Below are 26,865 nucleotides of genomic sequence, written 5' to 3' on the forward strand. Positions count from 1 at the left end.
CACTGTCATCTCAAATACTCTTTGATACTGACATGGACATATCCAAAGGCGATGGATCCCAACCTGATAATGTTTTTCACATTGGGACTAACTGGATGAAACTTTAAAGCGACCCAACTATTTCTAGCACTAAAAGTAATATTTTCACACCAGTACCTACAATCTCAAATCACCATTCAAATTCTTATGTGAAGAATATTGAACTTCAGGTTTTACTGTGTATATATTCTGAAAAAATTAAGAAATTCTTCAAATTTCTAATTTTTCTTCTCTCTGTCATGTACTGTTTTTCTGTTTCCAGTGAAGGTCTATAAATGTTATTATTTTCAAGTGTGTCAGCATTTTGAGGGGAAAATACTACTCTTCCATTTGATCTTCCCTAAAGTACTTTTGACCTGTATTTCCAGCAGGTTCTGGGTTTGTTGCTGACCTTTGACCTGCAGCTGTATATCTGTCAGTCTCCATTCTTCTCTACCATCACTGATGGAGCAGGTGTATGTTCCACTGTCAGTCTTTGTAGGTTTTCTCAGAGTGAGGCTGAAGTCTCCAGAGTCCAGAGCATCAGGTCTCATTGATGTGCGCCCGCTGTAATGCTGGTTTTGTTCTCTAAGATCATCTCTTCCTTCATGCTGTAGGTGCACAGATTTGGAATGAAGATCATTGCGAGTCCACACCACTGCAGGATTTTCCTCAGGTACAAAACCTGAGAACTGACAGGGCAGTAATACAGATCTCTCGCCCTCATTCACCTCCACCATGGCAGCCAGAGCATGCTGGGAAACTGAGGACACACAAACAGAAACACAAATGAACTGCTTGCTGTAGTTTTGTCTCAGAGTCCACCTTTATTTTCAGGGTTTTGTGGTCAGCCAGTCACATAAAAGTTTAATGAAATCAGAGACATTAAACTCAAGAAATGCGATGTTAAACATACTTGCATCTGCTTAATCACTTGCAAACTGTAAATGTTAATTTATCGAGCTTTTCTAGCCATAGTTGTAAAAGTTAAAGTCTCACACCTCTTTACTTGATCACATCTCCAACAACTGTTCTAATCTCTAGTTCATTTGTTATAAAATATTGATTATTTTGTTTTTGTTTGTAAAATATTATGAACATTGTGAGGAATTGAGGTGTTATTTTTCTGCCATTTTTATTATTTCATTTTACTATTTCTAGTTTCATTATTTTGCTATTGCTATTGCATCATAATCATATAACAAGCATTTGCATTGACGCATTTATTAATAGTGATATTGCATTTAGATGTTTAAACATATTGGCACCCAATTAAGCTTTTATTACAGGTGCAGTTATAACCACTTTAAACTGTTGAGTTGGATTTATAATCTTAAATGTTCATATGCAGACTGCATGGTGAACGAAAAGGCCTAACACAGAGTAACTCTGTGCCAAAATAAGACAGGAAGTTACATGTTTTTGAAGTTACATGCTTTGCAGGAAGTGAAACCAAAACCAGAGTCTGAGTGAAAGTTAGTCTGAGGAGCTAGTCGACGAGGTGAAATGGGGTGCGATTGTGGTTAGCACATAGACACACACGTAACCACACATACACCCACATACGGTTAGAGGGGTTCATTTGTAGGTGAAAGCTTTGCTTGTGGCTGGAAAATTGTGTCTGCGTACATGACTGTTTGATGAAGAAGCAGGTGCACTATGCGAGAGCTGAGCTGACTTGCGGGAAACCACCGGGGAGAAGATGGAAGCCAGTGTCCTTTTAATTGTGTCACAAGTTGTCAAACAGAACATTTGTGGTTTTGAGTTGACGTATCCATGTAATTTACGCAAGAGGGGGCGTTCTAATACCCCGATGTATAAAACTGTGTTCTGAAGTTTTGAAGATAGAGATCGATGCTGTCTGCGTACAGAATTCATCTCTCCACATGTGTTATTAAATCATTCGTTGACTCCACCTGACAGGGTCAGTGTGTTATTCTGATCTCCACCATCTCTCTCTCCTCAAAATGAACCTTAACAACATCTTTCTACAGTCTGGCATTTTCCTGTTTCTCTCAAATGTGCTGTAATCACACCACTACTAAATAATTATAGCTATAGACACATTTATAATCTTTAATTCCAAAGCAAAATATTTTAAAATATTGTTTATAAACAGCTGAATATGTTTGATATCTTTCACTTCCTCACTTCTCATTAGTATATTGTTTAGAAGGGTGAAAGAAATCTGAGCTGGCAGCAATCACTTCAGAGTGTCGGGTCAGAACACTGCAAATGTTCAGATGTGAGAGGAACAAACAGGCAGAGTCCAGGAATAAAGTTGTCATTCTTTGTATTTCCAATTGAGAATGTGCCCGCAGCTGGTCAAGAGAGAGAGAGAGAGAGAGTGAGTGAGTGAGTGAGAGTGTGTGTGTGTGTGTGTGTGTGTGTGGTTTCTATAGACAAAGCATAATGATACAAATCAATAAGAATCAAATTACATAATAAATATAAAGATACAACTGAGGTGTACTCAAGTACAGTATATAACTAAATAAGCTGACATTATACTTCAGACTGGTTACATAAACTTAAAGTCAGACATTATGCATTAACACAACGCATACAACTATGCACTGAAGGCAACTTTACATTGTTTTATCATCTGTTACACAGAGCACAGAATCAACAACACGATAACAACGAATCTCTCTAGAAGCTAATTAGCGAACAAATCTGTTATGCTAGCGAACTGCCACTAATGCATAACGTCACTTAAACAGAAGCAGAAACTGCTGGTAAGTCATCAAATACACTCATGGCTGAACACCAACATAACTGAGTGAAGTAAAACATTAACTCACGGTCTTATGAACGCACACACTGTCCGTCGTTTGGCTGTAATTTGTCTCTGAACTGAAGCTGCGGACATGCACGCCTATGGTACCTTCAGGGGCATGGGAAATCCCATACACGAACCTAACCCTTTTGTACATACATGGAAATCTCCCAGGCCCAGGATCCGCCACCAATCAAGGCTTTCCCCAAACTGCAGCTCAATTCTTAAGCCATTCGCCTTTATCTACTAAAAACGTGGCCAAATCTAATAAAGGACCTGGGTCCAGCTAGTGAAACAACGATGGCAGAACCAGTAACTTTGTTTACCATTATCTCTTTCTTTGGCGAGGCACCAGTTACAGTTAATCCCCCCTCAAAAAAAAAAAAAAAGTATCGATAAAATAAGAAATAAAACAGAGGCGCGAATAGCAGCAGGAAGATTGTTCCAGAGGCTCAGGGCTGCCAGGGCAAACCTCTGGTCTTTAGCCAGGATCTAGGCTGTACTAAGAGTAATTGTCCTGATGATCTTAGGGCTCTCCTAGGGGTATAGAGACGCAGTATTTTCTATGATTTTAAAAGTAAGCAACAGAATTTTAAACTCAATGCGGTATTTGACAGGGAGCCAATGCAGGTCAGCAAGGACTGGGGTGATAGAGGCAAACCTTGTAGTTCTAGTCATAAGGCGTGCCGCAGCATTCTGGACAAGCTGCAATCTATGAAGAAGTGTGGAGTGGAGACCAAAGTAAAAAAGCATGGATAAATTTCTCATGGTCCTTGCGCGGTATGTAGTGCTTGGCCTTGGAGATTTGACGCAGCTGGTAGAAACTAGATTTAACTACAGATGATACTTGTTTGTCAAACTTAAAGGAGCTGTCAAAGAGGACACCTAAGTTGCTAACAGTGCCAGAAAGAAAGGCAGCAAGGGGTCCAAGAGTATCAGCAAATTGGCCCCGTGAAGTATGATTGTCAAACAGCATGATTTGTTTTCTTCTCCTTCAATATAAGAAAGTTGTCAGATACCCAATCTTTAACCTCTCAAGCACTCTAGCAGAAAGTGTAATGACGACAAAATGTCATCAGTCAGCCGAAAGTAAGTTTGAATATTGTCAGCATAAAAGTTATAGGAGATATTATATTTCTCAAAGATAGAGCCAAGAGGCAGCATATACAATTAAAACAACATAGGGCCAAACACAGATTCCTGGGGCATACCACAGTAGAGGTGAGCAACAGAGGAAGAGCAGCCACCCATGGTGACAGAGTAAGACCTATCCGATAGATACGATCTAAACCAGTTAAGGGCATTACCCCTTATGCCTACTGTATGTTCAGGCGTTGATAGGAGGATGTTATGGTCCACCATATCAAAGGCAGAAGTCAAGTCCAATAAAACTAAGACCGTAGGGCACCCCGAGTCAGCAAATAAAAGAAGGTCATTTAGGACTCTAAATGGCTGTGTAGTGGCTATCTTAATTTCTTCTTCTTCTTAGTGTTTACTCCTTTTCTTATATCTAAAAAAAATCATAATCTGGATGGAAAAGGGACTTTTTGACGCGTCAGTTTGTCAGCAACGACGACGGCAAAACCAATTATTGTGTCGTTCCGCCATCTGCTTGTTTATTTTCCACCAACTTTTTACAATAAAAGCTCAACATCCTTTTTGAGACTTTTCAAAAATAAAACATGGAATATCTATAAATGTCGCTTACAGGCTGATGTATTTTATACAAATACATACACACAGCACTGCTAAAACAAGAATTAAACAAAGATGGAAGTGTGCATAACAGGGAGGTCTTGGAGAGTTAGTTATGTTAGCCTAGTTGAGATGATCTCTCTGCTCAGTGGCTAGATTCACTGCTACCAGCACACACAGCAGCAGTGTCAGGGTTTGTTAGAATGTTTAGGGTAAGCATGAACTTGCTTTCAAGATATGTGCATGTTTAGGGTAAGTTAATAAGGTTCAGCTCCTATGAGAGCCCGATTGGCAAAGATAAGTTCCATCATATGGCTGCATTGTTTGTTTGGATGTAAAGAATGTGTCTTAGACTGAAATGAAATGTGTGTGGAAGAGAGTAAAATGATCCAAAGGAGAAGAAATTACAAATTGGATACAGTAACTGACCTTGACATAAGTACTGGAATGATACACAAGCACACACAACTGCACCACAGTCCCTTAATTTTTAACAAATAACCTCTAACAACATCAAATGAGGCAGAAACACACACACACACACAGTCAGAAATACACAACCACACACACATAAAACAAATAGTTTATTATTAAATGCTGGGGTGGCAACATCTCTGCTGGGGACAGGAAGAGACTGAACAGGCTGATCCGCAGGGCCAGCTCTGTTCTAGGATGCCCTCTGGACCCAGTGGAGGTGGTGAGTGACAGGAGAATGGTGGCTAAGCTGTCATCCCTGTTGGACAACATCTCCCACCCCATGCAGGAGACTCTGACACTCATTCATTGGCAGGCTGCAGCACCCATGATGTGGGACGGAGAGATTTCGCAGGACTTTCCTCCCCACTGCTGTCAGACTCCACAACAAAGACTTCAACTGATCAAACACACACACACACACAAAATATAGCAATAACACTAAGTGCAATACTCTTTTGTGGCATCGTTGTATTATACTCATATTGTATATGGCATTTGTATTCTATTTTATTCTATTTTATTTGATTGTACAGGGTGGGCCATTTATATGGATACACCGTAATAATCGTAATTATCAGTGTGTGAAGAGTGGGAGAAGAGGGTTGCATAGACAATCCAACACAATGGGCAACACACTGAACACATTTTATAAGTGGTCAGAAACTTGTAAATAACTCATGAAAGAATAAAGTTACGTTGAAACCAAGCACACCATTGTTTTTCTTGTCACATTACCAATAAGTTTGATGTGTCACATGGCCCTCTTCCTATTGAAAAAACAAAAGTTGTATCCAAGATGGCCGACTTCTAAATGGCCACCATGGTCACCACCATCTTGAGGAGTTTGCCCCTCACATATACTAATGTGCCACAAACAGGACTTTAATATCACCAACCATTCCCATGTTATTACGGTGTATCCATATAAATGGCCCACCCTGTATATAGTATTTTATTTTATTCTATTTTATTGTGTACAGAATCTTTTTAAAATCTTATTCTAGTGTTTTTCTCTAATTTTTCTATGCAGCTTTGCACTGTCCACTGCTGTAACAAAACAAATTTCCCACGCATGGGACTAATAAAGGTCATCTTATCTTGTCTTAAATAGACATCTCAGTGCTACAAGACAAAAACTGTTACCACTGACCTGTATCATGCTGGACACAGGTCAGTGGTACACACAACAACACAACCAATTTTCATCTGTATCATTGGGCAATTTTTCTTCTTCTCTTTTTGCCATAGTCGTTAATCTTGTCAAACGTCACTACACTCTGGCAGGTTTGTGGTTCTATCAGTAAGAAACAGACGTCTGGAACACACAGATAGTTCATCTTAAACAGATATGAACTCAACTGTAACCCTGTGAGCGCCCTGCATGAAGTCCCAGAGGGAGTTATAAGGAATAAAGTCAAGTACAGTCAGTTTACATTCAGTAAACTCATGTTACAGACTTTATGTTGTCTAAAAGCACAAACAGCTGTGTTGTTGTGTTTGCATTCAAAGAGCGCTCTTACCGAGGACGAGGAGCAGGAGTGGCAGCAACATCTTCATCTCCAGTTAAAGTCCTGATAACAAATACACGCAGCAGCTGCTGCACTAAAGGTTTGGTGTTCTTACATTAGACAGAGGAACCCTGATCATTTCCTGTTGATCCTTCAAACTAAAATTTTCTTTTTTTTCTTACAGCAAATGACTTTCACAATTAAACTCAGAGGAGAAACAACATGTAGCGTCTACACGGCTGACCCTGCACTGCTTCTAGTAACATGTGTTTGCTGCCCTGTGGAATTAATATTCTGCTGTCATTTAGAAATTAAATGTAGAAATTAAACTTAAAATTTTACAAAACTGACAGTAGGATTTTAAGCTTTGTCAAAACATTTTCCTACATTTACATTGTTTTGTGAGGTTTCCTTCTTCACACCTGCAGCGAGGATGTGCAGCACTGTTTGACTCACTTGTCATTTTCCAAAGACATAACTTTGTTTGTTACTTCTTTTACTTTTGTAAAAGTAAACAAAAAATAGAAAGAAAAAGGAAAAATAAAAGTGAATAACGACAATCTTTATATTTAATTCTAATAAATACATGTATGTATTTTGGATTGTAGGTAAATTTATTCTTAAAAACTAAAAAAACCCTCATATCTAAATTCTTTTAAACAACTCTGATAGCCAAAAAATGTACTGTACCATTAGAAACTGGGAAAAATTCAAAGTACTTGGATGACCAACTGTAAAATATGAATTAAACTAAACAGTGATTGATGACGTGTTGAATGTATAACAGTTGAAACCTAATCTTCAGGTATTAAAGCAACATACTGTGTGAACCTGATCTCTAAAAGTAGCAGAGCCACATCACATCCTGCAGCTCTCATAGACACACGTTTATAAATGAGGCACTGAGTGACTTCTCAGTAGTGACATCAGTGACCATCTTCCAGTTTGTACAGTGTGTGAAGGTAATTACAAGATTAATAATTTGGACAGAAATAAAGATCAGAGACGAGTAAGAACAGAGGAAACAATAAATGCTTTTAAAACGATTAAATAAAACAAAACTGGGTGAAATATGTCAGAAACAAGATGTCAGTGTGTATGATGAATTCCTTAGAACATTTACATTATGATATAACACAAACTGCCCAATAAAGCAATTAGAAAACATAAATATATGGAGTGTCCATACATAATAAATGCATGCAAAAAGAAAAATGCACTAAACAGAAATGTCTTAAGACAGAAAACTGAAGAAGCTGAAAATGTTTATAAAAGATATTTTTAAAAAAAAGTTGATTAACATACTAAGATGTAGTAAGAAGGAATAAACTAGAAACTATTAGATGATAATAAAAAGAACATCTGAAATATTGAACAGTGTTATAAAACATTAGGCTAGAATAAATAACTACAATACATTTTAATATGAGTGGTGTTCACTGAACTGTAGCTGGAATTACAAACCTGTAAATCCAGAGATGACAGTGATAACAGAGGAGCTCTCTGTCTGTAACACATGCTGTTAGTTTGGCTTCTGTCATTTAGAGTCTTTGCTGTTTCCTTTTATTTACATCAGATCAGTGAATTTGTAATCATCCAACTAAAGAAGCCGTAAACTCAGTGGACAAGATCATTTTAACTTCCATTAACTTCACGGTGCTGATAATAGTTTAACTCATGATGCACATCTACAACCTTTAAATAAAACTGCATTCCAAAAAACTGTCTTCCCGTTGATCCTGCTGTGGCTGATCCATATCAGCAGGAAGTGGGACCAGATGTGATGCCCTCCCTTCAACAGTGGAATGTGAATCGCATTATTGGCTGGACTATGGGATAAGGTGGATATCGTTCTAATCCCATACGGGAGCAGCCAGTCACTTACTGACTAACACTGCAAAACAGAATTGTTAACATATTTACTTTAATTTCAATTCAGGTTAGATTTTTTTTTTGTGCAACGCAGATTTTTTTCTACGCAGAGACCGTGCCAGCAGTGCGCAATTGCGCACGCACGCAGCTTAGAGGGAACATTGGCTGTGATGTAGGCTAGTATCATGGCGGACACTGAGGGAAGCTGAAGGGAAGCCAGCAGGTCACATTTAGGTCATGTGATCACAGCTGAGTACTGAAGAACATAGCAGCACCTGTAACAAAGGAGCTAGTGTTGTGTTTTTGCTCCCACTGTGGCACATTTATCTTTCACTACGCTGCTGTGGAAACGCAACTTAGCTACAGTCATGTGACGCAGTGACACGAACACTGTGGGCTGAGCAGGTTTGTTGGTTTAAAGCTGTCTGACCCAGCAGACCTCTCACACACACAGCAGAGAGGAAGATGGCTGCAGGACTTCTGTGTTGTTACAGGATCAAACACCTGGTCTGTTTTTCAGCAGAGCTCGAGTCTCTGCAGCAGGACGGCACGCTGTGTAGGAGCTGATGGATGCACCACAGTCCTGCCAAACACACTGCTAAATGTTCGTCCTCCTGCTGCTGCTGTTTGTAAGAGTCCAGCTCACAACCCTGACCCAGTTTCTAGGTTTCCATGCCAGAGTAAACACGGCTGCTAAGCAACAGCTGAGCAGGAGGTATCTCTCTCTCTCTCTCTCTCTCACACATGCGCACGCACACTCGCAGAGAGAATTATGGCTGCACTCTCAGGATGGCATTTTGTTTTTCTGCTTTGATAAACATTTCTTTTCCCTTCGTGCTCTTTAGCCTCGTGGGTGGATCATGTTTGGAGGCCTTCCCAACATCTAAACAAGATAATGCAGCAGTGCTGCCCGAGGTCATTCCCAGGTGAAACAGTCTTCTTATCATCCAGGAGGAAGGAGGAACCACAGAAGGAGAGAATCTCACATTGAAGCTGAACCTGTGACCAGACTGGACTCTCACAGACAAATTCATGTTGTCGTTTACAGCTGTCTGCCAGCAGTAACACACACTGTGATGAGACTATGAACCTCTTTCTGGTGTTGATCTGTGTGCGTCCACATGTTCTCCACTGTGTACAGTGTGTAAATGTTGTGAGTGTAACCCTCCACCTGCAGTAAAGACTGCAGCTGCTGTAGCAGAGACATCCTGTTTCCACTGAGTTTAGCTCTGAGTTACATGTTGCTGGTGAGTCACAACTATTTAGGAAACCTTCCCTTCAGTTTGACCTCTGACCTCTGTCTACAGTACTAACATCACTATCTACAGCAGGTGCTGGGGTTTGTTGCTGACCTTTGACCTGTAAATGAACACTTGTCAGTCTTTGCTCTCCCATCACTGATGGAGCAGGTGTAGTTGCTGCTGTCAGTCTCTGTTGGTTTCCTCAGAGTCAGACTGAATCTGTGTGATATGTGACCATTGTAGCGCTGTGTTTCTCCTCTAAGATCATCTCCTCCTCCTCGTCACAGGTGGACAGATTTGGCATCAGGATCACAGCTGAAGAGTCCACATTACTGTGGCCTTCTAAAGTATGAAGCTGAGTACTTGCAGTCGTGTTTGTTCATTACAAACACTCCTCTGGACACAGACCAGGTACAGACAGCTCTGCATCTGCTGGCATTTCTTTAGAAATAACTCTGAAGTCACTCTGACCTCTTTGTGAAATGTTTCAGTCTTTATATTATAAATGCTGCTGGAGCTTCTACCCCCTTACAAACTTCAATCTCCTCTCTGAACACTGTGGAGGTAGATCAAAGTCAGGAAACACAAGGTAAGAAAGATAAAATTAAACACCAGCCCAGTCTGTGTCATCTATGAGACTTTTGAAAAGCAATGAAAATCTCTAAACATTCAGTCAAAGGTGACACAGAGTTTACTGGGTCAGACTTCAGCACTCTCTGTGTTCTCCTCACTGCTTTGTCCTGTGATGTGTTATCCTGTGTACCTGCTGTGTTTCCTCGGTTTACAGACTAGAATGTGCAGCTGTGTCTGGTCAATCCTGAGAACTGTACAACCACTCAGGGTTTTCCTATCCTGGGTTAACCCGAGACTTTCTGTACTACAATGGTGGTTTGAGTAGGAGGTACATCGCCATGGTAACCATGGATTTCAGATTAGAGATCAGCAGGTATGAACTCACCGCCTACTGACCAATCAGTTCTGTGGAATAGCGCCAGTATTCCTGGAAGATCCCTCAGATCTCTGTGCAGACAGTGGGAGGGTCTGAAGTCTTTGTTTCCCTGATGAGCTTCAGTAAGAAATAACGATTTTTCATTTTTAACAGTTTTACAACAAATCTGTTCCTATATAAGCATTCATATATATTCAGACCGTCCATTTCAAGGAGTATTTCAAGCCTACACTTGAATTCTGTGTTTGTGTTTATTCTTTACTTGCTCTCAGACCATTAAACAACATTTTAAGCAGCTTTAATAAATCTGACATTTATTCTTTATGAGCAGGGTGTTTTTGCGGATGCTGGAAACTTGGGAAAATGAATGTGTTGTCATGTCCCAGCCCTCTCCTAACATGGCTGTTCTCCAAGACATTCTCTCTTTTATCCGAGGGCTGTGTGCACTCATGGTGCAGGAGATGTGTAATTTCCCTGCTGCTGCTGGTTTTAGGGGTTTTTTGTTTCTGTTGCTTTGATAAAAGACAACACACTGAACCAACATGCCAAGATGCTTTGTGTTTTCTGTTCTGTGAGCATGCCAACACAGACATGTTTGTTACAGGATGGATTATGATGACTGTGGGCCAAGTGTTCATGCTCCCATCAGGATGTGTATAATGTTTATTAGCATCGAGACCAAGTGAAGAAACTGTATATGAGCATATTGGTAGTTTGTACCTTCAACTAATGAAAGTTTATTATGAGAAGAGAAGTTTATGGCTCCATAGTGTAGAGGTTAACATGTTCAGTTGTACAATAACCACCTTTGTGTTGCATTTGGTGTAAAACATGCAGAGCTGTCTGCTGTGACAGCGTCTTGTGATGAGGGAGCAGCTGAAAGTAGCTGCTGTACGAACACGTCCATGACTAAGTGGTTTGTTTGAGGGGACGGAGGTGATTCAGTCACTTGGATCCTCATCCAGATGAATATAATCAACTTTTTGGGACAATCATAATGTGACTTTACAGAAATAAATTAAACCACAGTGAGTGAGTTTATTTATTAAACTCCTGTTACAGACTTTGTCGTTTGAACGCTTAAACCACTGCGACCACTGCAGAGAACTACAGCAATCTCTCCTCCACCAGGACAGGTTTACTGTCCTCCTCTAAATGGTTAAACTGAACCAGTGATAAAATGGACTCAAGAGCAAAACCCAAACTGGACCACAGGGAATCCCAGTGAAAAACAGACTGTTTTCATTATTACAGTCAGGTTGTACAAACCAACTCACCTAACATGTGTGATGAGCAGGATAAGCAGTCACACGAGGCTGGTTACCAACTCACTAAGTTAACCCAGAGTTTGCTCATACGTTCACATGAAAGAGGCGGTGCTGGCAGCTTGTAACCAATCTAAAGGGGGTGTTTGATGGATCATATGACTCCATAAAAAATAATCCTTGCGAGAGCAGCCTACTAGGGACTTATTATCACATCAAATCTATAAAAAGTAAACACTATTGTGAAAAAGAATGCTGGACTTCCGGTGTGACGGTAGAGCAGTATGGTCGCATCCCGCAAGCCAAGTAGAAAGACTCCGCTAAAACACGAATTGAAGCGTGAGACAAAACAACTTTGGAAGATGAGCGGAGGGACAACAAAAGCAAAGCATAAAAAAACTACGGACACCCAAGGTAAAGACATAAAACATCCGAACAACGAGGACAAGCTAGCACCCGAAGCTAATATGGCCACGTTTCAAAACGGACTGGATTGTATTAGCAAACAAATTCAATCCCTCCAAAATGATTTGAAATCAGACTTCACGACATTCAAAGAAGAAATTACCGGCCAAATGAGACACGAACTGTCTAAATTCAAAGAAGACATCGACCAGAAGTTCAAGAGCATGACTACAGAACTTAAAGAACAAGAAGGGAAATTAGAAGCTGCGCTGACGCGCACGGAAGAAATAGAGACGTGGAGCCACGAGGCCAATCAAACCCTGACAGAACTAATGAGAGAACAAAAATGGATGATGACCAAATTGGATGACTTGGAACTGCGATCCAGATGTAACAATCTGCGGATCTACGGAATACAAGAGGGAGCCGAATCTAAGGCAGAATCGTTAGCCCAGTTTCTGGATGTCTGGCTCAGAGAGGAGCTTAATATTAACATCAACCTCCAGATTCAACGCGCACACCGAGCATTAACCCCGAAACTGGCAGCGGGTCTCTCCCCAAGGTCAGTTGTTGTCAATTTCCAACAATTAACAACTAAAGAGATGATACTTAAAAAGGCATGGGAAAAGAAAATAGTCACTCTGGACGGAAGCAGGGTTTATTTTGACCACGACTACTCGGCAAGAATGGTGCAAGAACGTAAAGCATACGTGAATATCAAAAAGATATTAAAGAAAGAAGGCATCTGTTTCCAGACTCCTCTCAGCAAGATGCGAATCCACTGGCCAAATGGAGTGAAAACTTATGGCAACGCAGAGGAGGCTGCTAACGACCTGCAAGCGAGAGGATACAACGTGGAAAAAGGGATAAACAGCCGGGAGAGAGAGAGCACCGAGGCACCGATTGTCTGTCAATCGGGGCAGCGACATGGAAACCGGTCTGGCCCACGTATGCTGGGGTGGCTAGCAGGCGAGCTCGAGAGAGACTTCAAGAATTTCAGCATAACGATAACAATGCATGAGAGGTGTATACGGAGACGTATAACAACAAGATGGATTCAAGGTGTGTCTGGTAGGATTATATGGAAACACAAGAATTAAAACGGGAATACAACTTAAAAAACAAGGATTTTTTCAGACACTTACAGGTGAGAGATTACTTTAATAAAAACATAAAAATAAAGGAAGACAAAATCCATCCTATTATAAAAATAACTAGAAAGTGCATTTTCTGAAGAAACTGCAGTGTGAATGCTTGAATCTGAATGTATGCACTGAAATGAATTAATTGTTGAATTTTGAGTTAAAAATTTTGTAGCGCTGTGTTTCTCCTCTAAGTCAGCGGGGGAGCTGGCCCCAGGGAGGGGTCACTTGCCCCTCCCTTCCTTCCCTCCCCATCTCCAGCTGCCTCCCTCTTCCCGCTCCACCACAATCACCCACACATGCAGGGCCTTGGGGTAGGGGTGTGTCACCAGGGTGCAGAGGAGACATCCCCCCCCTCTGTCCCCTTCTGGCTGCCTCTGCCTCAATTTTATCCCACAACTTAGACATTCACATTACTCACACTCTCATTACACATACATATAGGATCTTGGGGTGGGCACGCTACACGGATTCCAAATTACCATCAGGGTGTACACCTCACCCCTGGCGCCGTTGCCCACCTCTCAATTTTAAATACACGAGACATTGAGGGCTAGCAGGAGGGGCTATACGCCTACCTGCTGCTCTGGCAGGTAGCTCCATGCCCTCCTGGGTTTTAAATGCACCTTAGAACACACATACATCAACACTACATATGAGCGGGTGGAGGGAGGTTTGAGTCTTCCCACACCCCCGTTCTCTGCGGCCTGCTGGAGCGGGGGGGCTAGGAGGAGGAGTTGGCCGTCCGACTGGGGTCTGGAATGTGGGGCCTCCTGCTGCTGCGGAGTCGGGGCAGTCTGCTTCTCCCACCGCAGGGAAAAGGGTAACATCACCTGGGTCTGGGCGCAGTTTCCCCTCCAGGGGCAAGGGTACCTAGACCCGGGGCTTAGAGTACGCTTGGGGAGTGTGATTGTGTGTACAGCGTCTCTTTATGTCCGTCTCCACGTTGGGTGAGTGTTGAGTAATTGTATATGAGAGCATGAGGGTGGGAATAGATGTTTGTATCTGTGTGTGCCTGTATGTCTGTGTCTATATGTCAGGTTGGGTATCAGACGCCACCTCTCTGGGGACATCTCAGGCCCTCCAAGGTTTGAGGCCCATCTCCCCACCACTTCCCCTGCCGGTGGCAGACGCCCTCAGACATCGGTGCGTTGGTGGTTCTTTGTGTCCGGGGTGGCGCCCAGGTACCCACCGGCTCACTCCTTGGCGGCTGCTTATCGGGGCCTGGAGCCTGGGGCTCGCCGGGCCACTGGGATGGGGTGCCTCGGCCTCTCGGCCCGGGGCTCGGTCACTCAGGCACAGCTGGCTGCCGGCGGAGCTCACGGGCACGTCACTGCAACCCCGGCTTCTGCTCCGCGGCTGCTGAGTGACCCCTCATCTGGGACTCTCCTCAGCTCTTTCTGGGATAGCATGCTGCCCTCTGTTGGTCTTCCTTGGTCTCTTGTGTTCTGGGGCCTCTGGATGTCTGGAGTTTTGATCTCCTCCATACCTGCTTCATGCCCTGGAGGACGGGGCAGTGGCCCCCACACCTCTCTAGCAGATCATTACATGAAGGAACCTTTTTAAAACAAGCGCTGTTCATGCTCACAGGTGCACACACGGGTGATCACACACACAAACTACACCCTTTTGGCTCCTACCTCAAAGCACACTGTGCGCTGTCGATCTCACGTGCTGCACAATAATGTTTAATATTTAGTATTTACTGTCATATTCCATATATCATTGTGATGTTGTTTATTACTCTCGTTTTTTCTTCTGCTTGCTTTTTTTTTCTTTCTCAACAGGTGATCCAGGTGATCGATATATGTATTTTTTGTCTGCTTATTCTGTTGGTTTTGGTTTTGCCCTTCTCCCCGTCCCTCTTCTCAGCTGTTTTTCTTTCCCTCTTTCTTTCTCCCTTTCTTTCCACCAGTCAAGTCTGTCCCGTATTCAGCAAGTGAAAATAAAATAAACAATAAAGGTGAATCAAATGGACCATTACGGCAAGGCTGGGATGGTCCATTTGGTAAAGTAAATCCGTTGGGCATCTTTCTCCGCCTTTAGACAATAATTCTGATGGCAAAAGAACCAAACGGGACAGGTTAAAAAGAAAAAAAAAAAAAAAAAAAAAAAAATTTTGAATGAGATCAAAATTACAGAAATGTACAGAAAAGTGCTGAACTGCTGCTAAAAGCTGACATCCACAGAGAAGAAGTTGGAAAATAGCTGAAAGTGTTTTAAATGTAAATTAGAAAAACCTAAGAAATGAGAAAAACAAATTTAGAGTCAGAAAACATCTGAACGAATATTAAAAGTTCATATTCTTTGAATAACTGAATGACTAAAATATGATCCCTCCATTTGGATCCACACAGTTTTAAAGGTTTACATCTCTGAGCTTTGAAAGACACGCTGTTGGAAAGAGAAGAACGATGGCTTCGTTTTGAGGGTAAAATGATGGCTGTAGAGCAAACACTGTGGACACAGCAGCAGTTGAAAGAGAAGTGTTCAAGATGAATCTTGGCAGAGTGAGAGAGAGCTCGTTAGGCAGGCAGGTGTGAGCCTGGTTGCTATAGTGACTGAGCCAGGGCTCCATACACACACACACAGACATGCACCTCACTTTTGCTGCTTAAAATGAACAGAAAAGTCAGGTCGAAACAAATCGCTCCCAAATGAAAAGTACAGGTCCTATTCACAAAATTCTTTCACCGTGAGTGACAGCAATGTCCAGTCTACCTAATTCTCAGTTTTCATGCTTGTGGAGTTTATTATATGGACGTGGTGACAGTGTAAAGACAGCCTGTACTTCTGGTTTTCAAACGAACCTTCTGAGCCATTTTAACATTAGAGTCTATGGAGGAGTTGGAGGGAGGAGGCTGTGCATTGGTGACATTTATGAAAGAACCATAACACCTAGGACAATAGTAAACACAATGGATGAAAGAGGACAGCGATGGCTACGTTTTGAGGGTAAAATCATACCTGTAGACCAAACACCGTGGACACAGCAGCAGTTTTAAAAAATATTTTAAGATTAATTTTTGGCTCCTCTCACTCTAGCAGTTCAGCTGTCTCACTCTAGCCCCAACATTCCGTCCCATACACACCCATTATAAACTCTGAAACGGCTGAAAAAACATCATGAAACTTAAACTGGAACTGAAGAAAAGTATAATAGATATTGAAAAGATAAATACAGGTTGAATAGTTGAATATCTTGTCTTCGTTTTAAAGTTTGAATGGTGGCTCTATGTCAATGTATGTGGAAGTAGATACAGTTTGAAAATGAGTAAGTTGAATGAGGATTTGAAGGGTCTCTCCATTGAAATACATGGGAAATTTTTGTTGAAAAAAGTTGAATAAAATTAAAAATATAAATGTTAAAAATGAGAAAAGTAGAAGCAGTCATGTCCAAAAGAAGAGGAATCTAATGGTGTTTGAATGGTTTTTCTAAGTTGAACGGTTTTGAAGGAGATAGATGCCAAAAACGCACGGAATATGATATAATAATAACTAGAAAATGCATTTTCTGAAGAAACTGCAGTGTGAATGCTTGAATCTGAATGTATGCACTGAAATGAATTAATTGCTGAATTTTAAGTTAAAAATAAAAATGTTGAATGAGCTGGAAAATACAGAGTTTTTAACCTGAAAACAAAAGTGCAGAACTTTTGAAAGCTGATGTTCACACAGAAGAAGTTGGAAAATAGCTGAAAAGTTTTTAAATTAAAATTTGGAAAACCTAAGAAATGAGAACAGAAAATTTAGAGTCAGAAAACATCTGAATGAATATTAAAAGTTCATATTCTTTGAATCACTGAATGACTAAAGTGTAATCCCTCCACTTGGATCCACACACTTTTAAAGGTTTACATCTCTGAGCTTTGAAAGACATGCTGTTGGAAAGAGAACAACGATGGCTTCGTTTTGAGGGTAAAATGATGGCTGTAGAGCAAACACTGTGGACACAGCAGCAGTTGAAAGAGAAGTGTTTAAGATGAATCTTGGCACAGTGAGAGACAGAGCTCGTTAGGCAGGCAGGTGTGAGCCTGGTTGCTATAGTGACTGCACCCACTGGCTCCATACACACGCCAAGCACAGACATGCACCTCACTTTTGCTGCTTAAAATGAACAGAAAAGTCAGGTCGAAACAAATCGCTCCCAAATGAAAAGTACAGGTCCTATTGACAAAATTCTTTCACCGTGAGCGACAGCAATGTCCAGTCTACCTAATTCTCAGTTTTCATGCTTGGAGTTTATTATATGGACGTGGTGACAGTGTAAAGACAGCCTGTACTTCTGGTTTTCAAACGAACCTTCTGAGCCATTTTAACATTAGAGTCTATGGAGGAGTTGGAGGAGGAGGCTGTGCATTGGTGACATTTATGAAAGAACCATAACACCTAGTACAATAGTAAACACATTGGATGAAAGAGGACAGCGATGGCTACGTTTTGAGGGTAAAATTATACCTGTAGAGCAAACGCTGCGGACACAGCAGCAGTTTAAAAAATATTTTAAGATTAATTTTTTTGCTCCTCTCACTCTAGCAGTTGAGCTGTCTCACTCTAGCCCCAACATTCCGTCCCATACACACCCATTATAAAATCTGAAACGGGTGAAAAAACATCATGAAATTTAAAGTGGAACTGAAGAAAACGTATAATAGATATTGAAAAGATAAATACAAGTTGAATGGTTGAATGTCTTGTCTTCGTTTTAAAGTTTGAATGGTGGCTCTACGTCAATGTATGTGGAAGTAGATACAGCTTAAAGAGGAGTAAGTTGAAGAAGAATTTGAAGGGTCTCCCCATTGAAATACATGGGAAATTTTTGTTGAAAAAAGTTGAATAATTTTAAAAATATAAATTTTATAAATGAGAAAAATAGAAGCAGTCATGTCCAAAAGAAGAGGAATCTAACGGTGTTTGAATGGTTTTTCTAAGTTGAACGGTTTTGAAGGAGTTAGATGCCAAAAAACGTACGGAATATGGAATAATAGATAATAAGAAAGATTACAACAACAATACTGTGAATGCTTTTACAAGCATTCACACTAATAATAAAGATTAGAAGAACAATACTGTGAATGCTTTTACAAGTATTCACACTAATTATGCTAGCATATAGAATACAACTTGGTGGAGAGAATTCATCTGGAAAAATTCGCTACTTTATTACACCTAAGATTAAAAATAAACAAACCAATACACAACAACAATGTTGGAGGCTGTCTGGATGGGATGAACCAGACCATACACACATTTTCTGGAAATGCAGAAAAATTCAAAATTCACTCAGCTCTCTGTGATATATTAGGTTATATAATTCCTAGAACCTGCCTTGTTTTGTATCTAGGATACTTGGAAGGTACTGTAGATGTAAAGGATCGTTACCTGGCGAAGATTCTCCTTTTGGCAGCAAAGAAGGCCATCACCAAAAACTGGCTTAAGACAGAAACACCAGGAAAGAAGCAGTGGGTAGCAATTGTGGAGGACATTATGGAGATGGAGAACTTTACATATAAACTGAAATTAAAGGAAGAACGCTTTTTGAAGGACTGGGGAAAATGGTTGACGTACAACAGAAGAAAAAAAAAAGACAGAACTGAATGAAGATGGGCATACAAAAAAAAAAAAAGAATTTGAAATGAACAATTGAAATTTTTGACACCACAGGCATGTTTCTTTTTTCTTTCTTTTCTTTTGTTTTACTTTATCTTATTTTTCTAATTATTATTATATATGTATTTATATTTTTATACATATATATATTGTTTGTTCCTTTTTCTTTCTAATTTCACTGCCTTATTTTTCCCCCTTAAGTTTGTGACTCTCTTAGTATTCTGTTATTCTGAAGAAACTTTGTGTGTAATAGACAGGTGAGTTGTTCAAATAAATAAAATAAAAAGTTTTAAAAAAAAGAAAGAAAAAGAATGCTGCAGCAAATCATTAATCTGCTGATTTATGCACAGAGCAGTAAAATAAAAGTTTTGATTCCAGTCAAGGATTTTGTTGCTGAGCGCGGTCTCAGTGCTGACGTTTACTTCAGAGCTGCACAATGGGACTCTTTAAACTGGATCCACTGAAACAAAGCTTACTGTCCCACAGCCTGATGAGGGAGACGTGGAGATCACTTCAGTTTGATGCACATCACAGTGAAATTAATGTGATTTGTTAAAATGGCTGTTCATGGTGTGTGTTCTGTGTTTCCAGCAGTGTGAAAGAGATTCAAGCTGAACATCATTCATACAGTTTCTATATTACCAAATTAATCCATGCACATTCCTGTGACAGTTTTTGATTAATTCAGCGGTTTCTGTGAGGTAGGTATGTTGTCCATATAAGGCAAGGCAAGGCAAGGCAAGTTTATTTATATAGCACAATTCAACAACAAGGTGATTCAAAGTGCTTTACAGAGACATTAAAAACAAAAACAAATAAAAAGCATGATTTAAATTTGATTAAAACAAGCAAACAAACAAACAAACAAAACAGTATATAAAATCAGAACAGTAGATAAAATCAGTAGTTAAAAAGTAGGTTTTGAAATTTAAACTTAAGTGTGGATTTGGTGCTTTATTCAAATGCAGCTGAGAATAGGTGAGTCTTCAATCTGGATTTAAATAAACTGAGTGTTTCAGCTGATCTGAGGCTTTCTGGGAGTTTGTTCCAGATATAAGGAGCATAAAAGCTGAATGCAGCTTCTCCGTGTCTGGTTCTGACTCTGGGGACTGATAACAGACCGGATCCAGATGACCTGAGGGATCTGGAAGGTTCATACTGGGTCAGGAGGTCACTGATGTATTTTGGTCCTAAACCATTCAGAGCTTTATAGACCAGCATCAGAACTTTAAAGTCTATCCTCTGACGGACAGGCAGCCAGTGTAAAGACCTCAGAGCTGGACTGATGTGGTCCACTTTTTTGGTCTTAGTGAGGACTCTAGCAGCAGAGTTCTGAATGAGCTGTAGTTGTCTGACTGATTTTTTAGGTAGACCTGTAAAGATGCTGTTACAGTAATCAAGCCTACTAAAGATGAATGCATGGACTAGTTTTTCCAGGTCCTGTTGAGACATCAGATCTTTTATCCTTGAAATATTCTTGAGGTGATAGTAAGCTGATTTTGTTATTGTCTTAATGTGTTTTTCTAAGTTTAGGTCTGCATCCATCACTACACCCAAATTTCTCGCCTGGTTTGTGGTTTTTAGGTGTATAGATTGAAGTTCTCTGGTGACCTGTAATCGTTTTTCTTTTGCACCAAAGACTGTTACTTCAGTTTTATTTTTGTTTAGCTGGAGAAAATTGTGGCACAACCAGTCATTAATTTCCTCAATGCATTTACCAAGAGCCTGTACAGGGCCTCGGTCTCCTGGTGACATTGTGATATATATTTGTGTGTCATCTGCGTAGCTGTGATAGTTTATTTTGTTGTTCTTTATAATCTGTGCCAGTGGGAGCATGTAAATGTTAAACAGAAGGGGTCCCAAGATGGAACCTTGGGAACTCCACATGTGATACTTGTCTGCTCAGATGTGAAGTTACCTGTTGATACAAAGTATTTCCTGTTTTCTAAGTATGTTTTGAACCAGTTTAGTACAGTTCCTGAAAGACCTGCCCAGTTCTCCAGTCGTTTGAGTAATATGTTGTGGTCAACTGTATCAAATGCTGCACTGAGATCCAGTAAAACTAAGACTGACATTGTTCCACTGTCTGTGTTCAGACATATGTCATTAAACACTTTGGTCAGAGCGGTTTCAGTGCTGTGGTTCTGTCTAAAACCTGACTGGAAGGCATCATAGCAGTTATTCTGTGTTAAGAAGTAATTGAGCTGTTGAGAAACTGCTTTTTCAATAATCTTACTTAAAAATGGGAGATTTGAGATCGGCCTGTAGTTATTCATTTGTGTCTTGTCAAGATTGTCCTTTTTCAGTATAGGTTTAATTACAGCAGTTTTTAGTGATTCTGGAAACACACCTGATATTAAAGAAAAGTTGACGATCTGTAACAGGTCTGACTCCAAAGTCTTTGAGACCTTTTTGAAAAAACTTGTTGGCAGGACATCTAAACAGCAAGAGGAGGAGTTCAGTTGACCTAAGATGTCCTCCAGGTCTTTGCTGTTAATAGGGTGAAACTGTTTGATGGTGTTTAAACAGTTTTTCGGTGGACACAGTACATATCCTGGATCTGCTGTTGATGTATTAATTGCTTGTCTAATCTTTTGGATTTTTTCTGTGAAGAATTTGGCAAAGTCATTGCAGGGTATAAGGAAAATTCCTTCAGCAAGGAATTTATGTCACACTGAAAACATGCTGTAAATAAAAAAATGAGTGAGAGTATGACACTTCCCACCTATTTTAACCTGAAACTCTGAACATCAACTGCTTCTGACAGTTTTAGTTTTTATTCTCTCAGCTTCAGACTCGCAGATGTTTAATCTTTGAGAGTAAAGATTAAATATTAAAATCTGAATTTAAAATTAATACAAATTTGATCTGATGTCAGAAAGGTTTAAATATCTATATTTATCACTGATGCTTAGCAGAGAAACACAGTGAGCAAGTGCTTGGTGAGACGTACTACGCAGATGACAGCCAGCTTTTTCCATGAAGCCAGATAACACTTGCAAATTAGTTAAACTGCAAGAATGTCTTAACCCTCCTTACTTTAGTGTTCCCGTTCAAAAGTGACTGGTTAGTTTTAACAGCTTAAATTAAATTAACATGAAAAACTTTCTTTTCACCACCAAATTCAGTTCAGTGGGCCATTCAGTGGGTCAGAGGCCAAAGGGGTTGGGGGTGGATTCCCATTCATATAACGGTCACTTTTGACCGGGAACACCACAGTTGTAACAAAGTTGATTAACAACACTCAAAATTCAATGAAAGAGGTGCTCATCACTTTTACATGTTCAAGAGCATAGTGTGGATGACATAAAGCCTCGAGGCAATCGGATGTAAAACACAATATCTATGAGTTTTTTCATTTGTAAATCGATCAGATTTGACCCGAACACAACAGGAAAGTAGACATAAAGACCTGGATGGCCTTTAATTTTCTGCTTCTTAATTCAGATAAAACTGAGGTTATTGTACTCGGCCCTGAAAATCTTAGAAATATGGTATCTAAGCAGATTCTTACTCTGGATGGCATTACCTTGGCCTCCAGTAACGCTGTGAGGAACCTTGGAGTCATTTTTGACCAGGACATGTCCTTCAACGCACATATTAAACAAATATGTAAGACTGCTTTCTTCCATTTGCGCAACATCTCTAAAATTAGAAATATCCTGTCTCAGAGTGACGCTGAAAAACTAGTTCATGCATTTATTACTTCCAGGCTGGACTACTGTAATTCTTTATTATCAGGATGTCCTAAAAACTTGCTGAAAAGTCTTCAGCTAATCCAAAATGCTGCAGCAAGAGTCCTGACAGGGACTAGAAAGAGAGAGCATATTTCTCCTGTTTTGGCTTCCCTTCATTGGCTTCCTGTTAAATCCAGAATTGAATTCAAAATCCTGCTCCTCACATACAAGGTCTTAAAAAATCAGGCCCCATCTTATCTTAATGACCTTGTAGTACCATATCACCCTATTAGAGCACTTCGCTCTCGCTCTGCAGGCCTACTTGTTGTTCCTAGAGTATTTAAAAGTAGAATGGGAGGCAGAGCCTTCAGTTTTCAGGCCCCTCTTCTGTGGAACCAGCTTCCAGTTTGGATTCGGGAGACAGACACTATCTCTACTTTCAAGATTAGGCTTAAAACTTTCCTTTTTGCTAAAGCATATAGTTAGGGCTGGACCAGGTGACCCTGAATCCTCCCTTAGTTATGCTGCAATAGACGTAAGGCTGCCGGGGATTCCCATGATGCATTGAGTTTTCCTTTCCAGTCACCTTTCTCACTCACTATGTGTTAATAGACCTCTCTGCATCGAATCATGTCTGTTATTAATCTCTGTCTCTCTTCCACAGCATGTCTTTATCCTGTTTTCCTTCTCTCACCCCAACTGGTCGCAGCAGATGGCCCCGCCCCTCCCTGAGCCTGGTTCTGCCGGAGGTTTCTTCCTGTTAAAAGGGAGTTTTTCCTTCCCACTGTCGCCAAAGTGCTTGCTCATAGGAGGTCATACGATTGTTGGGGTTTTCTCTGTACCTATGAAGCGCCTTGAGGTGACTTTTGTTGTGATTTGGCGCTATATAAATAAAAAATTGAAAATTGAGGATCAGAGCCTGAAGTGAGAAATTTCTCCATGATCTACATCCAGACTTCAGTAGAGCCAAACTGGATCAGACTGTCTGCTGGACTCTTACACACATTCAGAGCTCAACCTATACGAGCCATCTGAGCTTTGTGTGACACTAAATAGTTGGATTGTGTTTACTGGCAGTGTTTTGTTGCTGTTTCAGACTGAGACACGAGAGTCCCTTTATACTGATGTTTACTATGCTCCTATTAATGTACACAGGTACACCGTAGCAGGGCTGGACTGGGACAAAAAATCAGCCCGGGCATTTTGACTAGAGAGCGGACCACAAGGTATTATAGGAAAAACCATAAAGCCTTTGAATGAAAACAAATGCTGTTGTCACAGTGATGTACACTGTCTTGTTGGTACATATGTATCAATCTAATAAACTTAAACCTACACCATCCTCCCTATTCTGGTATTCGAAACAGTACTTAGCTGAAACCCGAAGAGTTGGTTTAGTTAACCTCCTGAACTATTTACAACACATGGTGGAAACCTGAAATTCAGACAGAGGAGACTAGAGGACATGATCATTACTGAATATTAAAATTAATAAATGACAGATTTAGATATATTTTCATAAACTATTCATTTACCACATCAATAAACAGCATGGCAGGGCAAAATATTTTTTCTAACATGGCAACCTTTAAAAAGTGAACGGAGACAGAAAGACAGGTGAGAAAGAATAAAACTTAATTGACTTTTTGATGGCATTTCACACACAGTACTCAGAAACAGTTCATAACCTAAAAGGTAAACCTGTTTCTCCATCACCTGTTTAGCTCTGATGATTCAGTAAGGACATCTCCTGGTTTCATCTTCATGTTTCCCTCTTGCCACATATACAAACCGATATCATGACCAGCAGCTTTTACAGCTGTCAGGGCTCTAGAGTGCGACCATTTTTCCTTGGTGCGACTAAAAAAAAATATTTGGTCGCTCCGGTGCGACCAACTGTTCGGGTAACAAAAAAAAAAAAAAAAAAAAAAAATCTCTGCAACTCTCCGTGTGGTCAACAACAGACACACATTATGCCCCTATCGTGGACTAAACCAATCAGAGATAGTCAGGGGCGGGACCTCTCTGATTGGCCGTGGTCCAGTTGAAAGTGCAGTTGGAAGAGGGAGGTGAGTAGCTTGAATAAAGCGATATCAATTCATTAATGGATTCCACACAAAGACGTAAACACAGAGCGGACCCGACGCATCAGAATCAGCTTTGTCTCTCTCGGCTTTCTCACCCCACGGCCCGAACACGGACACGCTGTCGGAGCTCACCGATTCTGATGCGTCGGGTCCGCGCTGTGTTTCCGTCTTTTTTGCGCTGATTCTGAGCTGCAGGTTTTGCCTCTCCAACCAAAATTCGCCGAGCCAGCAGCAAAAGAAGCAGCAAACTACGCTTCACATTTGATCAATGTCGTCATGAATTCACTCTTACTTTTGTTTTGCTTCCACCACGATAAAAAGTACACGTTATACACAGCTCTCTGTGTGTACTTCAAGAACAGTTTCCCGTCTCAAATCTGTTTTCTGCATTATTCATTCGCTTATTACCCACCAGTCTACCGTTGTTTACAGCGCTGTGTTTTTCTTTTTTCACTTAAACGACCTCGGACAAGAAAGCCTAATTTCTGCTGTTCAATACTGAAGAAATTTAAACTTCTTAAAATTATGCAAAATTGCAGAATATTTTTAAGGTTATCTGCTATAAAAAGCCAGAGCAGGAAAATCTCCTTCATGTTTTTCTGTGTTTTATTCTCAGTTACTTTGACACAAAGGCATCTGCTGTGATGTTCACAATTCTGATGAAGTCTCATGTGTATCAGTACTGATAAATGATCAGAATTATAATATTTCTGACTGTCTGAGGCTAAATTGAATCGAATCAGGACTTTGAGAACCGGAATCGAATGGATTATAGAAATCAGTGATGATACCCAGCCCTAGTGAGCAGCCTAGGCCCGACAGAAGTGGATGTAGCTGTGGGTAATAAGAAAAGATGAAAAAAACTATTGATAACTTTCTTGTTAAGTTAAGGCCTGATCCGTCTGAAATTCATAGCCAGCTCTGACACGGTGCCATCAATCTTTGAATGCTGATGATCCACTTTACCAAATGGATCATCATGGCCTTGCCGTATTGGTCCATTTGATTGACCTTTGTTATTATTATTTATATATTTAATTTTTATTTTATTTTCAGTTGTTGCAGACAGGACAGATGTGACTGGGGGACAGTAAAGGGAGAAAGAAAGAGGAGGTAAAGAAAAATAGAGGGGAAGAGGGACAGTAAGAAAAGGCACTTAAAAACAAGAAAAAATTGAAAAAAAAATTCAACTGGATCACCTGTTGAGAGAAGAGAGAGAGAAAAAAAGAAAACAAGCAGAAAAGAGAGCAACATAAAAACGCAACACCATCACAATAATCTAGCTAAGTCTAACAGTAAATACTAAATATTGAATATTATTCTGCAGCACGCAGCGCACAATGTGCTTTGAGGTAGCAGCCAAGAAAAGTATAGTTTGTGTCTGTGTAAACGTGTGGGGATGAGCGTACTTGTATTCAAAAGGTTTCTCCATGTAACTATGTAACTGCTAGAACACTCGATCGGGTTAAAGGTCAGCCAGCTGTTTTTGTTTTGTGTGTTAACAGATAATAATCAGTCTAAAAACAGAACATGGAAATCTGTCAGATTTGAGCTATGCTGCTTGTTTCTATATGTGTAGTCCATGCGCAGGTCACATGACTCTGTCCAACAGCCCAGAGAAGAAAGATGAGTAAAGCAGACGCCTTGTTTAAAGCTAAAAATTATAGCCCAGAAAGGGATAACGATGGTGAGACAGAGACGAGGAATATGGAAAATCAATCCAGGGAGCAGAAAGCACGACAGCTGATCAGTCAAAGTCCAGGACAGGTGTTCTGACACGATGCAGACTGATGAGGAAACAGGACGGGTGGTGGGAGCTACACCACATCTGAACACCAACACCAGGAAACTTGACTTAACCGTAGAATCTGTGTTTCTGTATTAAAACGCTGACACAGGAAAACCACAAAATGCAGAAAAAGTTCAAAGGTCAGAGTGACGGAGGTTAAATTCATAGAATAATTATTATTATAATATTTTAGATCAAACCCAAATTCCCAATAGAAAAAGACAAATTAAGTGAGAACAAAAAGCATTAACATGGTCATGTGATCGTGATATTTACATACATCACTGATCAATAATCAAAGAACACACAGATCAAACTGATTGATCAGCCATCAGAGGAGTCGGATCAATG

General features: G+C 40.4%; 1 protein-coding gene across 4 annotated transcripts in view; it reads right to left on the bottom strand.

Moving 5' to 3' along the window:
• The window catches only part of LOC116328660, a 209,680-nt gene that overhangs the window by 23,689 nt on the left and 159,126 nt on the right, over positions 1 to 26,865 (bottom strand). The window contains exons 1-2 of one of the 4 annotated variants that reach the window (XM_039608860.1): positions 2,823 to 2,900; positions 431 to 781 (exon numbers count right to left, since the gene is read on the bottom strand). The exons of 2 other annotated variants lie outside the window; for them this stretch is intronic. In XM_039608860.1, the coding sequence (XP_039464794.1) occupies positions 431 to 758 (328 nt within the window). In that variant the 5' untranslated portion in view covers positions 759 to 781; positions 2,823 to 2,900. Of the gene's footprint in view, positions 1 to 430; positions 782 to 2,822; positions 2,901 to 6,489; positions 6,620 to 26,865 lie in introns of those variants that run through there. One more of the 4 variants, XM_039608859.1, reaches the window with a different exon arrangement.

This window comes from Oreochromis aureus, linkage group 3 (genome assembly GCF_013358895.1).
Source record: "Oreochromis aureus strain Israel breed Guangdong linkage group 3, ZZ_aureus, whole genome shotgun sequence".
Taxonomy (NCBI): Eukaryota; Metazoa; Chordata; class Actinopteri; order Cichliformes; family Cichlidae; genus Oreochromis; species Oreochromis aureus.